The sequence below is a fragment of the Cucumis sativus genome, chromosome 6 (assembly GCF_000004075.3).
Source record: "Cucumis sativus cultivar 9930 chromosome 6, Cucumber_9930_V3, whole genome shotgun sequence".
Lineage (NCBI taxonomy): Eukaryota > Viridiplantae > Streptophyta > Magnoliopsida > Cucurbitales > Cucurbitaceae > Cucumis > Cucumis sativus.
In genome coordinates, this window is record NC_026660.2 from 28,681,111 (window position 1) to 28,694,742 (window position 13,632).

The window sequence follows — 13,632 nt, forward strand, 5'->3', positions numbered from 1 at the left end:
TTGTTAGTAAAAGATTAGAACTTTTTCATCATTCTGATATTTGTTTTTGACTTGATTCGTCTGAGACATTCAGTAGTCTACAGAGTTTTGAATCAAGTAGTAGTTTCAGGCTTGTGCCTCAAGTGATTTATGTATCATAATGTCATATTAGACTGACTAAACTGATCAGAAATTTTAATCATTTCACTGCTTGATATAAACAACTAAAAAGATCGAATAGCTATTTCATTAGTTCACAGCTCAATTGAAAGAAGGAGAAAAAAAACGAAAACTTTCAAGGCCACTCCTTGAGCACAACCTATGATGGAAAGTTAAATATACTAAAATAGAATGAAATATAAAGTTGATGCATTGATTGATCTGGAAGAGCATAACTAGAATTTACAGGCAAATGTGTCATTGTCCTCCAAGGAACCCACCAAAAGTGTTTTCTCCACTGTATGACATGTAAAGAAAACCATCTTCGTCTTTATTATCCGCATAAATTGCAGACATCAATGCACCTGTTGCACAGAAGAATTTATTTTAAAGCTTACATTCAATACAAGATCAGAGATTAAGATAAAAGGGGTCATCTTTACTCACCAGTTGATGGTAGAGTGTCCTTCACAAACACAAATATAGCTTTCTCAGCACTAAGCTTAATCCGTTTCCGAACAACGTAAACAAACTGTCCAACAGTTAAATCCTTGGGGACGAGGTATCTGCAATGGGAAAGATAAAAAAATGCCACACCACACTTAATGAAAACTGTTCAAGTATACGATATTGGCAACTTTCAAAATGGATCATCCATGTGCTTATAACAACACAATACTTCTTTGCGTTTAAGATTTATGCAGAATTATACAGTATCAATCACGGGACTTGATTTACTGCTGTAACATGACATTTAAATATGGGTTTTTTTTGGCTTTGTTGGGACTAGCTCTATTGATTTCATTCCATGTATCAGTCAATAGTCAATCCAACGGAGTTACAATCTGAAAGCCATTGAAATCTTTCAAGTCAACCATGATTCATATGATTGATCATGGTACGTCTGTTTTTAGTGAACTGAACATTCAAACAACATGCTATCGACTCCATTATTTTCATTCTGACATATTACTGCAGCTGCTACTAACATATATGCTGGTTTCTACTTTAATTTATCAGTTAAGAATGCGGTAACATCTCATCATCAATTTATGCTAATTCACCAATTCACGAAGAGAAATGAGAAAGAGAGAGGTACTTGTTCCTATCAATATCAGCAATGTCACTCCTCCCAGCTTTCTCGACAATCACCTGATTAACTTAATTGCATCAGCACCAAAACCAAAATAAATTTTGAACACCATACGAAGTGAAGAACTAAAACAATAACATTATTCATACAGGTATTCTATCCGGATACTTCTCTCTTATACGAGCAGCTTCAGCCAGCCTCTTTTCTGAGAAGTGAATATCCCAACAGAGTAAGCGATAACAATTAAAGCATTAAATATCACATAATTCTGATTGTAGCCTGTTAGATTTTACCAAAGCAGAATTACCCAAAAGAGGAACAAACAGAACACGAATACAAATAAGGTCACAAAACCAATCAAATTCTAAGCAATTCATGTGAAACTAAAAGTAGATGATTACCCAAAGGAATTCCGAGTTTTAACGAACTTCTGGCCATGGAAGAAATTAGAAAATTTCACGCTACAATTGATTGGTGGCTGAAAATTTTCAAGAAAGCGAAACGTTAGAACCCCAGAAAGAATTGACTATTGGGGTATATAGGAAAAGTATAATCAAAAGTGAAAAAGCAAAGAAAGGCGAAGGTGGGTTGGTAATGGTATACTCGACCAGAGAGAAGATCAAAAAGGGGGTTGGGAAATTCAGTATTTGAGTGATGAATCGGCAAGAAGGGAGTGAGAAGAATTGGATAATACGAAAAGAAAATTTAAAAACAGAGAAGAGTTGATCATGACTCGTGTGTTTCGTAGATGAACCAACCTCTTTCCACTTCAAACACGTCGAAGGCTACCGATTCTGTTCTCTCTCGTTGGAGAACATTCCCCTTTTCTCAAGTTATCACTCTAGTTGGGCCCGTCCACTTAAATCAGGCCCAATTACGTTCGTTACAAATCATTTTTCAATATATATTTTTTAAAAAAATTGTGATAGATATTATCTTTACGACTAATAATTAGGAATTTCAAACAAAAGCAATCGTAAATACAATCAAATCTAATAGGATATTAACTATATAACAATGATAGTTATATATAAATATTTCGTAAAATAAAATCTTAAAGTTGTTAAAAATAACAGTAATTGTGGTATTTTATTAAATAAGATCTAAATTATCTTAAAATCTCCAAGTTCTTACGAAATCTTGACTTGCTTGATACACCAACAAAAATCCTAAACAGAAATTCTTATAAACGACAAAAAAAATACTTAAATCTAAAGAATTGAATACATTTTTGTTATATATTGTAAATGAGAGAGAGAACATTGAGAAGGACATTCCAATTTGATTTTTTATATATATATATATATAATTGTTCCTTTTTCTGTATAATCATATAATTCATCGCTAAATAAAGAAGAAGAAAAAGGCTGCAGAATATTTCAGTAATTCAGAATGAGGGACAATGTCTAAAGACGTGAGAAAGAAAAGCCTTTTCCCCACCCTCTTAATACACACAAACACCTTCAGTCATTCAGCTTCTGTCTTTTCTGGTAGCGGCACCACCAACAATTGTCTCCTGAACGACATGTAGGAATTTAATCTTGCATCATTTGATTTCATCATTTAGGTGTGCTTGGTTTCCCTGTCATCATCCTTTTACTTTGAAAAGCTATAATGATTCTCTCAAAAACTTTTACTCCACACATCATTCTCATCTTCTCCACAGCGGCTATGAACTTCCATTATCCTCTCTACAGACTTGCAGATGCCACTGCATTTCCAGTCAAATGAAGCCACACATGGGTTTCCACTCTGAGCTTTCAGTTCACAATCTAACACAAATGAGATTCCATTAGCCATTAGATTAGATAGCACCATTTTATTGGCAGTGATTTTGTGGTTTTAGAACTTACCAGGTGGGGTACCGCAGCATAGTTTTCTATTATCAATGTGCTCCACATCTAAACCAATGAACCAAGATCCCAAAGACACATCTTCATTAGCATATTTGTGGAGCATATCTCTGCATATAATTCATTGCATTGATTTTATTCAAGAAGCTTTGTGAATTTTATTAATAATCTCTTCTTTCGAAGATAAAAACTCTTACTTCTTAGTCATTGACTTCTCGGTCGATTATGAATACTATGAATACTCCAATTGGAGCAACGTGATGTGCTTACTTGTCCTATCTTTATCTTCACAATGATAATTGATTCGAAACAATGCAGTGATAAGGGAAGATGGAACCTTACTGATTTTTTAGTATATACTTTGCCAAATTCTTTGAAATTGCATAAAGCTGCCCGGTTGCATGACGGAAGTACTTGTTTCCTTCTCCACCAAATATCCAATGCTCTGGTTCATGGTACTTCAGTCCCCTATGAGAAAGAAAAAAGGATGTTTAAGAAATTAAAGCTTACAGATTCCAACAGTTAGTATGAGCTAGATAACATAGAAGGAAGTAATTCTCACTTCTGAGAAAGGACAGGTCCAGACTTCATACAACCAATGTAAACCCGAGGCTTCCTTCGATGTGCAGCTAAAGTTGATCCAAGAGTAGCTGTCATAAATCATAAAGAAAGAACCGTGTGAATGCATGCAGCCCAAACAAAGCTCATAGAAGACGAAATATTCTGTTTCACCATGTCCAGAACCTAGTAGTTCAAACGTTTATCTCTTATCTGAATCAACGTAACCCAAGGATCTAGTCTGTTTTAAAAAATGTTTTTATGCATATCTGCATCTTGTATAAAATCATATCTCAAAGTTACCTAAGTTGACATGGACATCGTCATCAACTTTAACATAAAACTCAGCATCCCACAAAGCAACGGCAGTGGCAAAATAAGTTTTTGTCTTTGCTGATAGCTCGAGATAGCCTTCAACATGATTCTGGTTTCATTGTTTGACAAAAATTTAAACGCATAAGATGTGGCATCACACATAATTTTCCATTTAGTTGGATAGAAATGCTGTGGGAGAAATTGAAAGGGAAAATAATTAGTAAAACAGGGAAAAAAATTTTGCACTACCAGTCTCAAGAAATCTCTATTCATAAGCTCCTCCGCAGCAACAGCTTTATCGAGAATGCCACCAGATGTTGAACTAGTAATAACATCGAGATAGGATGAGAAATTTTATTGATCACTTAAATTATGTGTTTTCTACACAGCCAAGAGGTTTTCATGAGATGGCAGGTAAACAAAGTACAGGACCATAAATGAACAGTAACCCGAAGTTTGAATAACTAATTTTTGGTTCTTAAAATATTAACAAACTAGCTGATCATTCAGCTTCATTAATAATGCTACAAATTTGGGAAAACAAGCAGAACAAATTGATCATGAGAAATTTGTCATCTAATAAATTCCAAGGCAGGGTGATTTTCATTTATCACAGGTCCAACCATGGACTAAAAAGATTCTGATAAGTCGGGATGAAGCGCATGAATAACTTGAGTTAAATTTTGCTAGACTATCATGGCCTCAGATTATATATACATCTGCCGAAAAGATTAAACTATGAAGTTTTCCAGTTTTCACAAAAGCCAGGACGGAAAGAACTTTCTTAAGTTGTGATGTAGACTAAAACCGTAGAAAGATAGCATTTTTTTTACCTATGTCCTATAACAAAGCGTATGATTATCCCTTTCTCTTCCTCGAGCTTGGTTCTTTTTTCACCTTGAAAAGATTTTCTCCTTGAGAATGTTTGACAGTGAAATAAATGTTGTCTCAAACTAACCAAAAGACAAATACATAGTTTGGCTGTTGATTTCACCTTGTGGCATCCAAGTACTACGAATTGAATCCCTTCGCTTCCGACTGCTAAAAGCTGTATTTATTCCTATAACCATGAAGTATTTTCTCCTCTTCAAAGTCAAATCATCAGCCTTCGGATTCTCCAATGAGAGAGATCCCTTTGATACAGATTCGTTATCCTCCATTGCAGCTGCCAATTTCCTTTCCAAATCTGCAATCGTGTCATTCAGTTCCCTGTAGCCATAGACAACTTCTATAGGACATTTGAGAAAACACGAGCACCAATAGAAGTGTTTGAAGAAACAAGCCACTTACTGGATACTGAGCCGTGTCCTTGAGTTCTCAATTATGCTTGCATTGTATCCATTCTTTAGCGGAAAGGATAAAAATGAGACAGTCAAAAAGACACAAAAAGAACAAAATTAGTAACCGGATAGCGAATCTAAGCCAACTTAAATCAGTGTAGATTAACAAATAAATCCATGTAAATGATGCTGGCAGTTTCTTCAGCACGGCTTAGCCTAATAAAAAAGTTTTCAAGGCAGATTTTATATCCATGAACACTGTGCTTGCAGTTAACCACACGTCCTAACCTTATAAATTGATTGAAATCTAAGGTAGTAAATTGATGAAGAAGGTTCCTTCAAACTTCAAAGCATATGCCTAAAAGAAGTACTCACACGTTGTGGATTACAGTCCTCAGATTTTATCTTCATTTGTGCATCAGCAACCCTAAACAACTTTGAACTCCTTTCACCTCCTGGAACCAACCACATTCTGGGATAATGCAAGTAAAACAATGAATTCTAAGCATTGAAGTTATCCTAGTACAGAGTAGTTGAAGACAACAAACACAACATATCAAGTCCTATATGTAGAGAAAGTAGAAGACTGGGACGTACTAAAAGGTCAGTCAATAATGCGCAAATACACAAAAGCATAAGGCTACAATTGATCAACTCTGCACATCCTTTCCAATGCACGAGAATTGTTTCATCAATACTAGAATCAATGACTAACAGCCTCAAATCCAAAATAAAACTGACGACAAAAGTTTCCATGTAATACCAAATTTGAAACCAATTGAAAATCCATATTCCATATGTGCATAGTTGAACAAACGAACTCGGAGATGGAATCTGAACCCAGAAAAGGATTAAAAAAAAAAAAAAGATACCTGTTAGTGAAGAACATTCCAGCGCAAAAGCTCCCAAGACATAGCAGAAGAACCCAGTTCCTAGAGAACGCATTTCTTGAAGCAAACTCACTACCTCCTCTGTTCTTCACCGACATTTCCTTAATTCACCTTGCATAATTGGGATTCATAAGAGTGAAGCAAAATTAGAGAAATTAAATCAAGTCGAAGCAAGGGAAGAAACCCAGAACACAAAGGAAGCCGCAATAGAAAACGATGAAATGGAAAAAGAAAAAAAGGCATACTTTAATGCAAATGGAGCAAGCATTAGAATTGGGAAAGTTATGGCCTTATGGATCAAATGCATTGAAAACCCATTAGAATATTAGAAAGATTTTTTTTGTTTGTTTAAAATGGAAGTCGTACACTAATGGACTTGGATCTAATTGAGGAAAAATTTGAATTAGTTAATAGTTCAAAGGGTGTCGGTAAATTCTGGAGGATAATTGCTATAAGAAGCCAAAACTGGAAATTGGGTCATCTTCAACTACCCCATCCCATTAACACTGAACTTGAAGTAATCAGCACCACCAGTAGCAGTAACAGCAGTGTTTTTTTCTTATTGGAACATTTCTTAACTACTCTTTTTTAGGTGAATCATCAACTATCTTAACAATAGTAGATTTCTTCATTAGACTCCTTGGCGTCTTCATAAATCTTAGAACGTTCACAATAATCAATAAATTTCTTTTTTCTTCTTCTTTTTCTATTTTAGATTATAGTGATTAGAGTTCTTGTTACAAAACATTAACTACATATATAAAACTGAAGCCAAAGAAACCACCTTGTAAGACCCAATTGGGCCTAAAAGAAAGAAGAGAAATTGGGCCTAATGCTCCAGCCAAGGCTGAATTGACGTACTTACCCTTAAATAAAATACATCTCTTATTATTATTCCTAATACATAAGTACAAATTCATTATCAATGTGTAGTAAAAAAAATTTACAATATTAAATCAATTTATTTTCGTTTTCATATGTTCAAATATATATACAAAATATATATGTGTAGACATGTGTACGTATGTGTGTAGACATGTGTACGTATGTGTGTAGACATATGTACGTATGTGTATATATATATATGTATATGTGTAATATACATGTTTTTTAAAACAAATTTTGAAAAATACTTTTGAAATAGTTCATTTTAAAAAACAATAAACTTTGTTTTTAAATTTTGATTTAAAAAATAGGAACATGAGATGCATTAAAATTGAGTGTGGGACCAAAATGTATCCAACACGAAACAAAAAGAGGCCAAAGTTTTATAGTCAATTTAATATTTTTTGATGGTTTAAAATTTTTGGTTGAATTTTGAAAACTTTGGAAGATTTAGTGATAAATACCAAAAAAAAAGAAAAGGTTGATTAAATTATATGAGAGGCAGAAGGAAAAGAATAGAGAAGTATTTCCAACTTCCAAGACAAACACCTGCCCCGGAAATAGACAAGACAACGAGATTATCCAATCCCACGTCCTTTCATCAACAGTGCAATATAATTCATTTGTTCATCACTGAAATTCTAAATCACTGCAAACTTGGAAATATATTATCTTATACCATTTTGTTTTTATTACCAAACTGGAATTCAATTACCCAAAACTCAAATGCAACAACCAAAATGTCAGAACATGCTGACCCAAAAAGCATAAAACAAAAACACACACACACTCTCAAACAAACAGTTCTCAAATCCCTCTTGATATTTCGCCTCTACTTTTTTCATCCATAATCTTAACTCACACATCTTACTTCAACAAAAAAGACTAAAAATAAAGAAAGAGGGTTTTAATTTTTCATTTTTTGTTATCATCGTGATTTTCCTTGAATCACTCCAAAAAACCAGTTTTAGTCAAAATGGCATTTCTCACTTTACTTAGATCTCTTCCTTTCAATGTTCTTCCAATCCCTTCACACACTGAAAAAGATGAAATTTGAGTCCTTGCAAGCTTCCTAGCAATCCATTCATGTGGAGGAACCATAACATCCTCTTCTTCATCATCATCATTGACAAAACCATTACGTGCTGCAGCATCACTAACCAAGCCATATTCATCATTTATCCACGAACCCATATTCCCATTTCTTCCATATATCTTTGACCAATCTGGTATATCCAATGGAGCTGAGGATCTCTTCACAGTTTTGGGTTCTTGATTTGCTGAAGTTTTGGCTTTTGGTATCATTTTAGGAACAGAGTTGATCTGCATGCGCCAAGCAGAAGCAGAAGAAGAAGAAGAAGACGAAGAAGAAGAAGAGCTTGATGATTTGAAGTGGTTTAATTTTGTTGACATTGGAATCAAAGCTTCTTTTTCTTTTCTTTCACTGAAAAATTCACCCCAGGTGTCTTCTTCATCGAAGTCTTCATCTTTGATTGATTTTCCATGAAACCCATTACTCCAACTGGTGTTGGAACCTGCCATTCTGGTTGATCTAAAACAGAACACGACCACTTGTTAACATGAGCAGCCAATGGAGAGAACAATGAGTAAAACAGAAAACAAAAAGAGAAAAATAATCACTTGTTAACAACGAGTAAAACAGAGTCACTAGTTCCAATATAAATAATATATGGGGAAAAGAACATATTTTGTTTCTTTTTTTGGAGTTAAGAAAGTGAGAATGAGATGGAACTGAACTGGGTTATCTTCTCGGGAACAAAAAGAAACAGTAAAAGAAAGAGAGAGAGAAGCAATATGAAATGAACCTACCTTCCTGTTAGAGCACTCTTCAAAAGAAACTAAGCTTTCTCACTGTTTTTTTTTTTTTTATCAGAATTGTTTTTCTGAAAATGAGTTAGATCCAGAAAGAGGTGCAGAATCCCAAGAGTAACCGTGACAAATTAGAGAAGAAATGGAAAAAAGAAAAAAGAGAAAAAGAAAAAAGAAATCCCAAAATCACAAATTTCAAGGGACTCAGTTCAGGTTCATAAATGGCAAAAAAGATAACAAAAAAACAGATGAATTGTACTTTCATGGCCTATCAAAAAGCAGAAATAATTAAAAGAGAAAACGATGGGATTTGAACAGAATCTGAGTTAAAGGTTTGAAGCATGATTTTTTTCCCTCATGAATTGTAAGATGGGGTTGATTTGAAAAGAAACTCAAACAAGAAAAATAAGATGAAGGGAAGTTGTTGCTGTATGTTTAGAATAAAAAAGGGTGGGTTTTGATTGGGAAAGATGATGGGGAACGATGAGTAAAAGTCTGACCAAAACCTCACTGATTTCCGTAACCTTATCCTCTTAAGTCGCAGCACAGCCCATCTCATTCCTAGTTTACAATCAGAAAAAACCTCAGTAATCTATTTTTTTCCATTGCTTTTTTCAATCTCTGAAGCTAGCCTTGAAGGAGGAGCCAGTGTAGTAAAAGCACTTAATTTGCTTCTGTCTTGCTGCATTGAGATATGTGAGACAAGTTTTGGCCACCATGGATTTTAAGCACTTCAAAATTTCCATCTATATTACAATACAATTACTTACTTCATTCTCCAATGCTTTCAAAGTGCCTTGGGATTTATGGGGAGAGAGAAGAGATGGTGAGGTGTCTTCTCAAAGCTCAAATCATAATGTCTGTTTGAAAATGACACGAGAGCGAGTGTGGGTCAACCCTCCATGTTCGCTTCATGCAGAGAACAAAAAAGAGAAAAAAAAATGATCCATTTTCTGCTCTTTTTCTATTTGAAAATCTCTGATTTCATCTCATTCATATAAACTCTTAGAATAACTTCAAAAAACTTTCAGACAGAAGAAGGAAAAAGAAATGAAACCACCTTGGTTTTAGGCAAACAATCAAACAATTTTTTTTAGTTGTCTTTAATTCATTTTATTGGGTATCGTTTTGTAATCCAATTGATCAACACTCCAAAGAATGCTTACTTTTGAAATGGGGAATAAAAAAATCAACACTTCGCCAAAGTTATACAAGTAAAAAAAACTTGAAATGACAGATGAACCAGATGGCCCTTTCTCCTGTATTTGGAAAAGAAATAAAAAAATAAAAAAATCCTTCCCCTTTAACAAATGTTATATATAAAGGGAGACGTGGCGATTTGAGTAAGTGCGCCTAACTTAGATTTCTGTATCACCACTACCACAGAAAAAGTGAGAGAGACAGTTGATAAAATGGAATTCTGAGAATGTTACAGATCTGAAGTGACCAAATAGGAAAATATGAAAAATGTTTCAAAACCTTCCCTTCTTACTTGGCATGAAAGAAGTGTTTAAGAATTGGGTGATAAAATAGCATCTACGTCTTTTTACTTTAAAAATGTTTCTTTTGGTCTCTGTAGTCTGTACTGTCAATTTTATTTTTAAAATTTTAAAAAGCCATCATTTTGAACTAAGTGAAATAAGCAAAACTATCCCCTTTTTCAAAGGACAAGAACTAAAATAAACTTTTTGAGAGATATTCAATTTATGAATGAACTGCAGTGCTTAGTAGGACTTTCACTTTGAAACAGGCCAAGACTATATATGTGGATTCCATGTAGGAAGGAAGGAAAGAAAGAATTGAAAATTATATAATCGAGCAATCAAAAATCAAACTCAAGAGAGGGTGATAATCATTAAGATAATGAAAACTCTTTAATCTATCATGGAAGAAAAAGGAAATACTTTGAATAAAGCAAAGATAAGATCAGACAGAACCTTTATTTCTTTCATTCATTCAATCACTTTCCTTCATAGGGATGGGATTTTCATCCTCTAAAGTCCAATCTATGTCCACAGATTTTCCTTAATCTCTTGCAAAAACTATGGTTTCCCACAACCATTTTCAACTTCTTTTTGCCTAGCTCTATCCTCTTTGTAAATGCTCTGAGATGCCATTGCTTAGGCTGCTGTTGATTTGTTTGTCTATATCAAAATTGTTTCACTTTATGATGCATAATTAAGCATGTCAATTTCTCTATTCTACTTTATTGATCACTAATGTTTAATGATAGAGATAGAACGCGTGATCACCTAGCAAATAGGTGTTTTATTCATTGTTTTGGTCATTATAGCTATAGACAGAAAGAAAAGGAAGTAATCAATTCCCATTATTTTCAACCGTCAATGGATGTTTCAGTATAATTAATATTTCTATTACAAATAATTTGTTAACCTTCTATGAGACAAAATGAATCTTTCAGCTGAGATAAATATTAATAAATTCTACATAACGCCTGTAACCCAAAACACTCCATTTTGTTTATAATCACCTAATTCTTTCTCAATTACGTATTCACTGATTCTCATTTCAACATCGAGTTATCAAACAATTTTCAAGCGATGATCCACTTAAAGTTAGATAAGCTCGTTCATCTCGTTCATATGAGATATCAACATTTTGAGAGACCAAATTTAGTATTTTTATAAATAGCCAAAAACGAGTTTCGTCATGAATGACCATTCTAAGTATTTTTAAATTAAAACATATTTAAGTTATAAAAATGTTTATGAAAACTTGAAAAGTCCATTTAAAAAGTGTGTAACTTGATACACGAGGGCATGTAACTAATATAGGTGTGTCCCTTCGACATTAAATTATACTAGTCAAGATTAGGAACACATGCTCATCTTACTGAATTGCTCATAGTTATCATGATTGCAGAACTTGAGAAGTAATCCATGTTTGTTAAATTTGAAGAGTTTGACAACACAGTTTAAATTTCAGCTCTCTCATTTCTACTCGCACAATTGTAGAATCATTGATCCAATAATCGTTGACATTGAAAGTATCTATTATTCAGTAATGTGTTGGCTTAAAGAAGCACATGAATTATTCTATTTCAAAACAAAGCTAATATGAAAAGGGACGTAATAAAGAGTATGGACGAACTTTGGTACTCCATAAGGCCAAAAGGCCGAATAGGAACCATCATTATAAATGTGTACTCCAACAATGCTTAAGAAGGCAGAGCTGCACCAGAAAGTGCAAATATTGCAAGAATGATTAACAATAATAGCACCAAAAAAAACAAAAAAGTGGAATACCGAGTAGAGAATTGTCTTATTTTCCAGGACACACTGCCTCATTGTTTCATTGCACTTGCTTAAGGAATTTGTTGAACATGTTATAGTTCTTAAATGGGCATAGTTTATTTTTATTGAATTCTCAGTGGAAAGTACCTAAAAGTAGCATAAACTGACTCAAGTCAAAGCGTTGGCACCGGCAATAATCTCCAAAATCTCGCCAGTGATTTTGGCTTGCCGCTGTCTGTTGTAAACAATAGACAATGTCTTCTTCAACTCGCTGGCATTATCAGTTGCATTGCTCATGGCACTCATTCTGGCAGCAAGTTCACTAGCTAACGATTCCTGCAATGATCTCAAAATTTGACTGTTCAAATAGAGAGGTAATAAAGCATCAAGAATCTGAACTGGATCTTGCTCAAACTGCAAAATTGGGGAGAAATCTGAAGTTTTTGTCCTCACGGCATCTCTCTCTACGGTCAATTTTCCTTCTTTTGTCGTCAATCTGAAGAACTCATCCTCTGCGGCATCAACACAAACACCATTTATATCACAGATCTCTCCTTTAGGTGACAATGGAAGCAAAGTGTGGATCACAGGGTTTGATTTAACTAATGACACGAATTTGGTGTACAAAAGCTCGACTTTGTCAACCTCTTCGCTTATAAAGAGAGAAAAAACATCATCTGCAATGGCTTGAGCTTCTTTGGCTGTTGGGAGTGAACCGCCCTCAAGAAATCTATCTACTGGGATGTAAGGCCGGCGAAAAAAATACGAATTCCCCTTCTTGCCGACGCTAATAATTGTATAATCAAGGCCAAGGGTCTTCAATTCTGCGATTCTAGATTCTGCCTTTTTTATGATCATGTTATTGAAACCGCCGCAGAGGCCTCGATCCCCTGTTACAACAATCAAAGCAACCTTCTTGACTGGTCGAACTTTAGTCAGAGGAACATCTATATCCTCGGTTTGGAGCTGCTCATTGATATTGTAAAGTACTTCAACTAGAGATTCCGAGAATGGTCTTCCATTAACAACAGCTTCTTGAGCTCTACGAACTTTGGCAGCAGCAACAAGCTTCATAGCCTCAGTAATTTTCTGGGTGTTCTTCACTGAATCGATCCGTTCTCGAAGCTCACGTAGACCGCACTGAATGGGAGTGACAGATGAGGATCGCGAGGCGGAGCCGTGGGAAGGAACTCGAAAAGGATTGACTGGCCGGAAAGAAAGAGCAGAGGAATCGGATGAAGACGGTTTTGAGGATACCCACATTGCCAATTTTGAGCAAGCCATGACTTTTAATGGCAGACCTTCTCGGCTTTGATTTAGAGAAAAAGGTCTGCTAAATGAAGTTCAAATTTTCTCTCAAATGGGTTATGTATTATCTTCATTTTGGAGCTTTTTGTTCTAAGGAACGAAGGAGGGAAATGAGTGGAGGGGAACAGACGAATTAAGATGAGGTTTGTGATAAAGATTTTGATAGTTTACAGATTGCAGGTGGGCTCCCTTACTCCGCTCCAAAGGGGTATGAGTATGATCTTTGTA

General features: G+C 34.7%; 4 protein-coding genes across 9 annotated transcripts; all 4 read right to left on the minus strand.

The window, feature by feature from the left end:
• Positions 1-162: 162 nt before the first annotated feature.
• On the minus strand, positions 163-2,088 carry LOC101219454 (autophagy-related protein 8C). Of its 3 annotated transcripts, none has more exons than XM_011659845.2 (6): positions 1,990-2,088; positions 1,633-1,709; positions 1,381-1,436; positions 1,238-1,290; positions 586-704; positions 163-503 (listed from the first exon to the last, which is right to left on the minus strand). In XM_011659845.2, exons 2-6 carry the CDS (start codon positions 1,667-1,669, stop codon positions 397-399), a joined length of 372 nt encoding a protein of 123 aa, XP_011658147.1. In that variant the 5' UTR covers positions 1,670-1,709; positions 1,990-2,088; the 3' UTR covers positions 163-396. The 3 variants fall into 3 exon arrangements, with proteins under 3 accessions (XP_011658147.1, XP_004134765.1, XP_011658146.1); XM_004134717.3 differs by lacking the exon at positions 1,990-2,088 and adding an exon at positions 1,840-1,983; XM_011659844.2 differs by lacking the exon at positions 1,990-2,088 and adding an exon at positions 1,835-1,983.
• Positions 2,089-2,493: 405 nt separating this feature from the next.
• LOC101218976 (probable beta-1,3-galactosyltransferase 2) lies at positions 2,494-6,754 on the minus strand. 3 transcript variants are annotated; one of them, XM_011659846.2, is made up of 12 exons: positions 6,373-6,754; positions 6,110-6,238; positions 5,613-5,709; positions 5,248-5,300; positions 4,952-5,166; positions 4,791-4,854; positions 4,207-4,279; positions 3,946-4,066; positions 3,647-3,734; positions 3,427-3,552; positions 3,085-3,194; positions 2,494-3,003 (listed from the first exon to the last, which is right to left on the minus strand). In XM_011659846.2, the coding sequence occupies exons 2-12, from the start codon at positions 6,223-6,225 to the stop codon at positions 2,855-2,857; spliced, it is 1,212 nt and encodes a 403-aa protein (XP_011658148.1). In that variant the 5' UTR covers positions 6,226-6,238; positions 6,373-6,754; the 3' UTR covers positions 2,494-2,854. The 3 variants fall into 3 exon arrangements, with proteins under 3 accessions (XP_011658148.1, XP_004134762.1, XP_031742402.1); XM_004134714.3 differs by lacking the exon at positions 6,373-6,754 and having other exon boundaries at positions 6,110-6,364; XM_031886542.1 differs by lacking the exon at positions 6,373-6,754 and having other exon boundaries at positions 2,814-3,003; positions 3,085-3,132; positions 6,110-6,366.
• A 912-nt stretch (positions 6,755-7,666) lies between these two features.
• On the minus strand, positions 7,667-9,885 carry LOC101209587. Of its 2 annotated transcripts, none has more exons than XM_011659847.2 (2): positions 9,613-9,885; positions 7,667-8,564 (listed from the first exon to the last, which is right to left on the minus strand). In XM_011659847.2, the coding sequence occupies exons 1-2, from the start codon at positions 9,615-9,617 to the stop codon at positions 7,961-7,963; spliced, it is 609 nt and encodes a 202-aa protein (XP_011658149.1). In that variant the 5' UTR covers positions 9,618-9,885; the 3' UTR covers positions 7,667-7,960. The 2 variants fall into 2 exon arrangements, with proteins under 2 accessions (XP_011658149.1, XP_011658151.1); XM_011659849.2 differs by lacking the exon at positions 9,613-9,885 and adding an exon at positions 8,843-9,606.
• Positions 9,886-11,944: 2,059 nt separating this feature from the next.
• On the minus strand, positions 11,945-13,528 carry LOC101218747 (ATP synthase gamma chain, chloroplastic). The gene has a single exon (XM_004134713.3). The coding sequence runs from the start codon at positions 13,378-13,380 to the stop codon at positions 12,265-12,267; it is 1,116 nt and encodes a 371-aa protein (XP_004134761.1). The 5' UTR covers positions 13,381-13,528; the 3' UTR covers positions 11,945-12,264.
• Between the last annotated feature and the right edge of the window lie 104 nt (positions 13,529-13,632).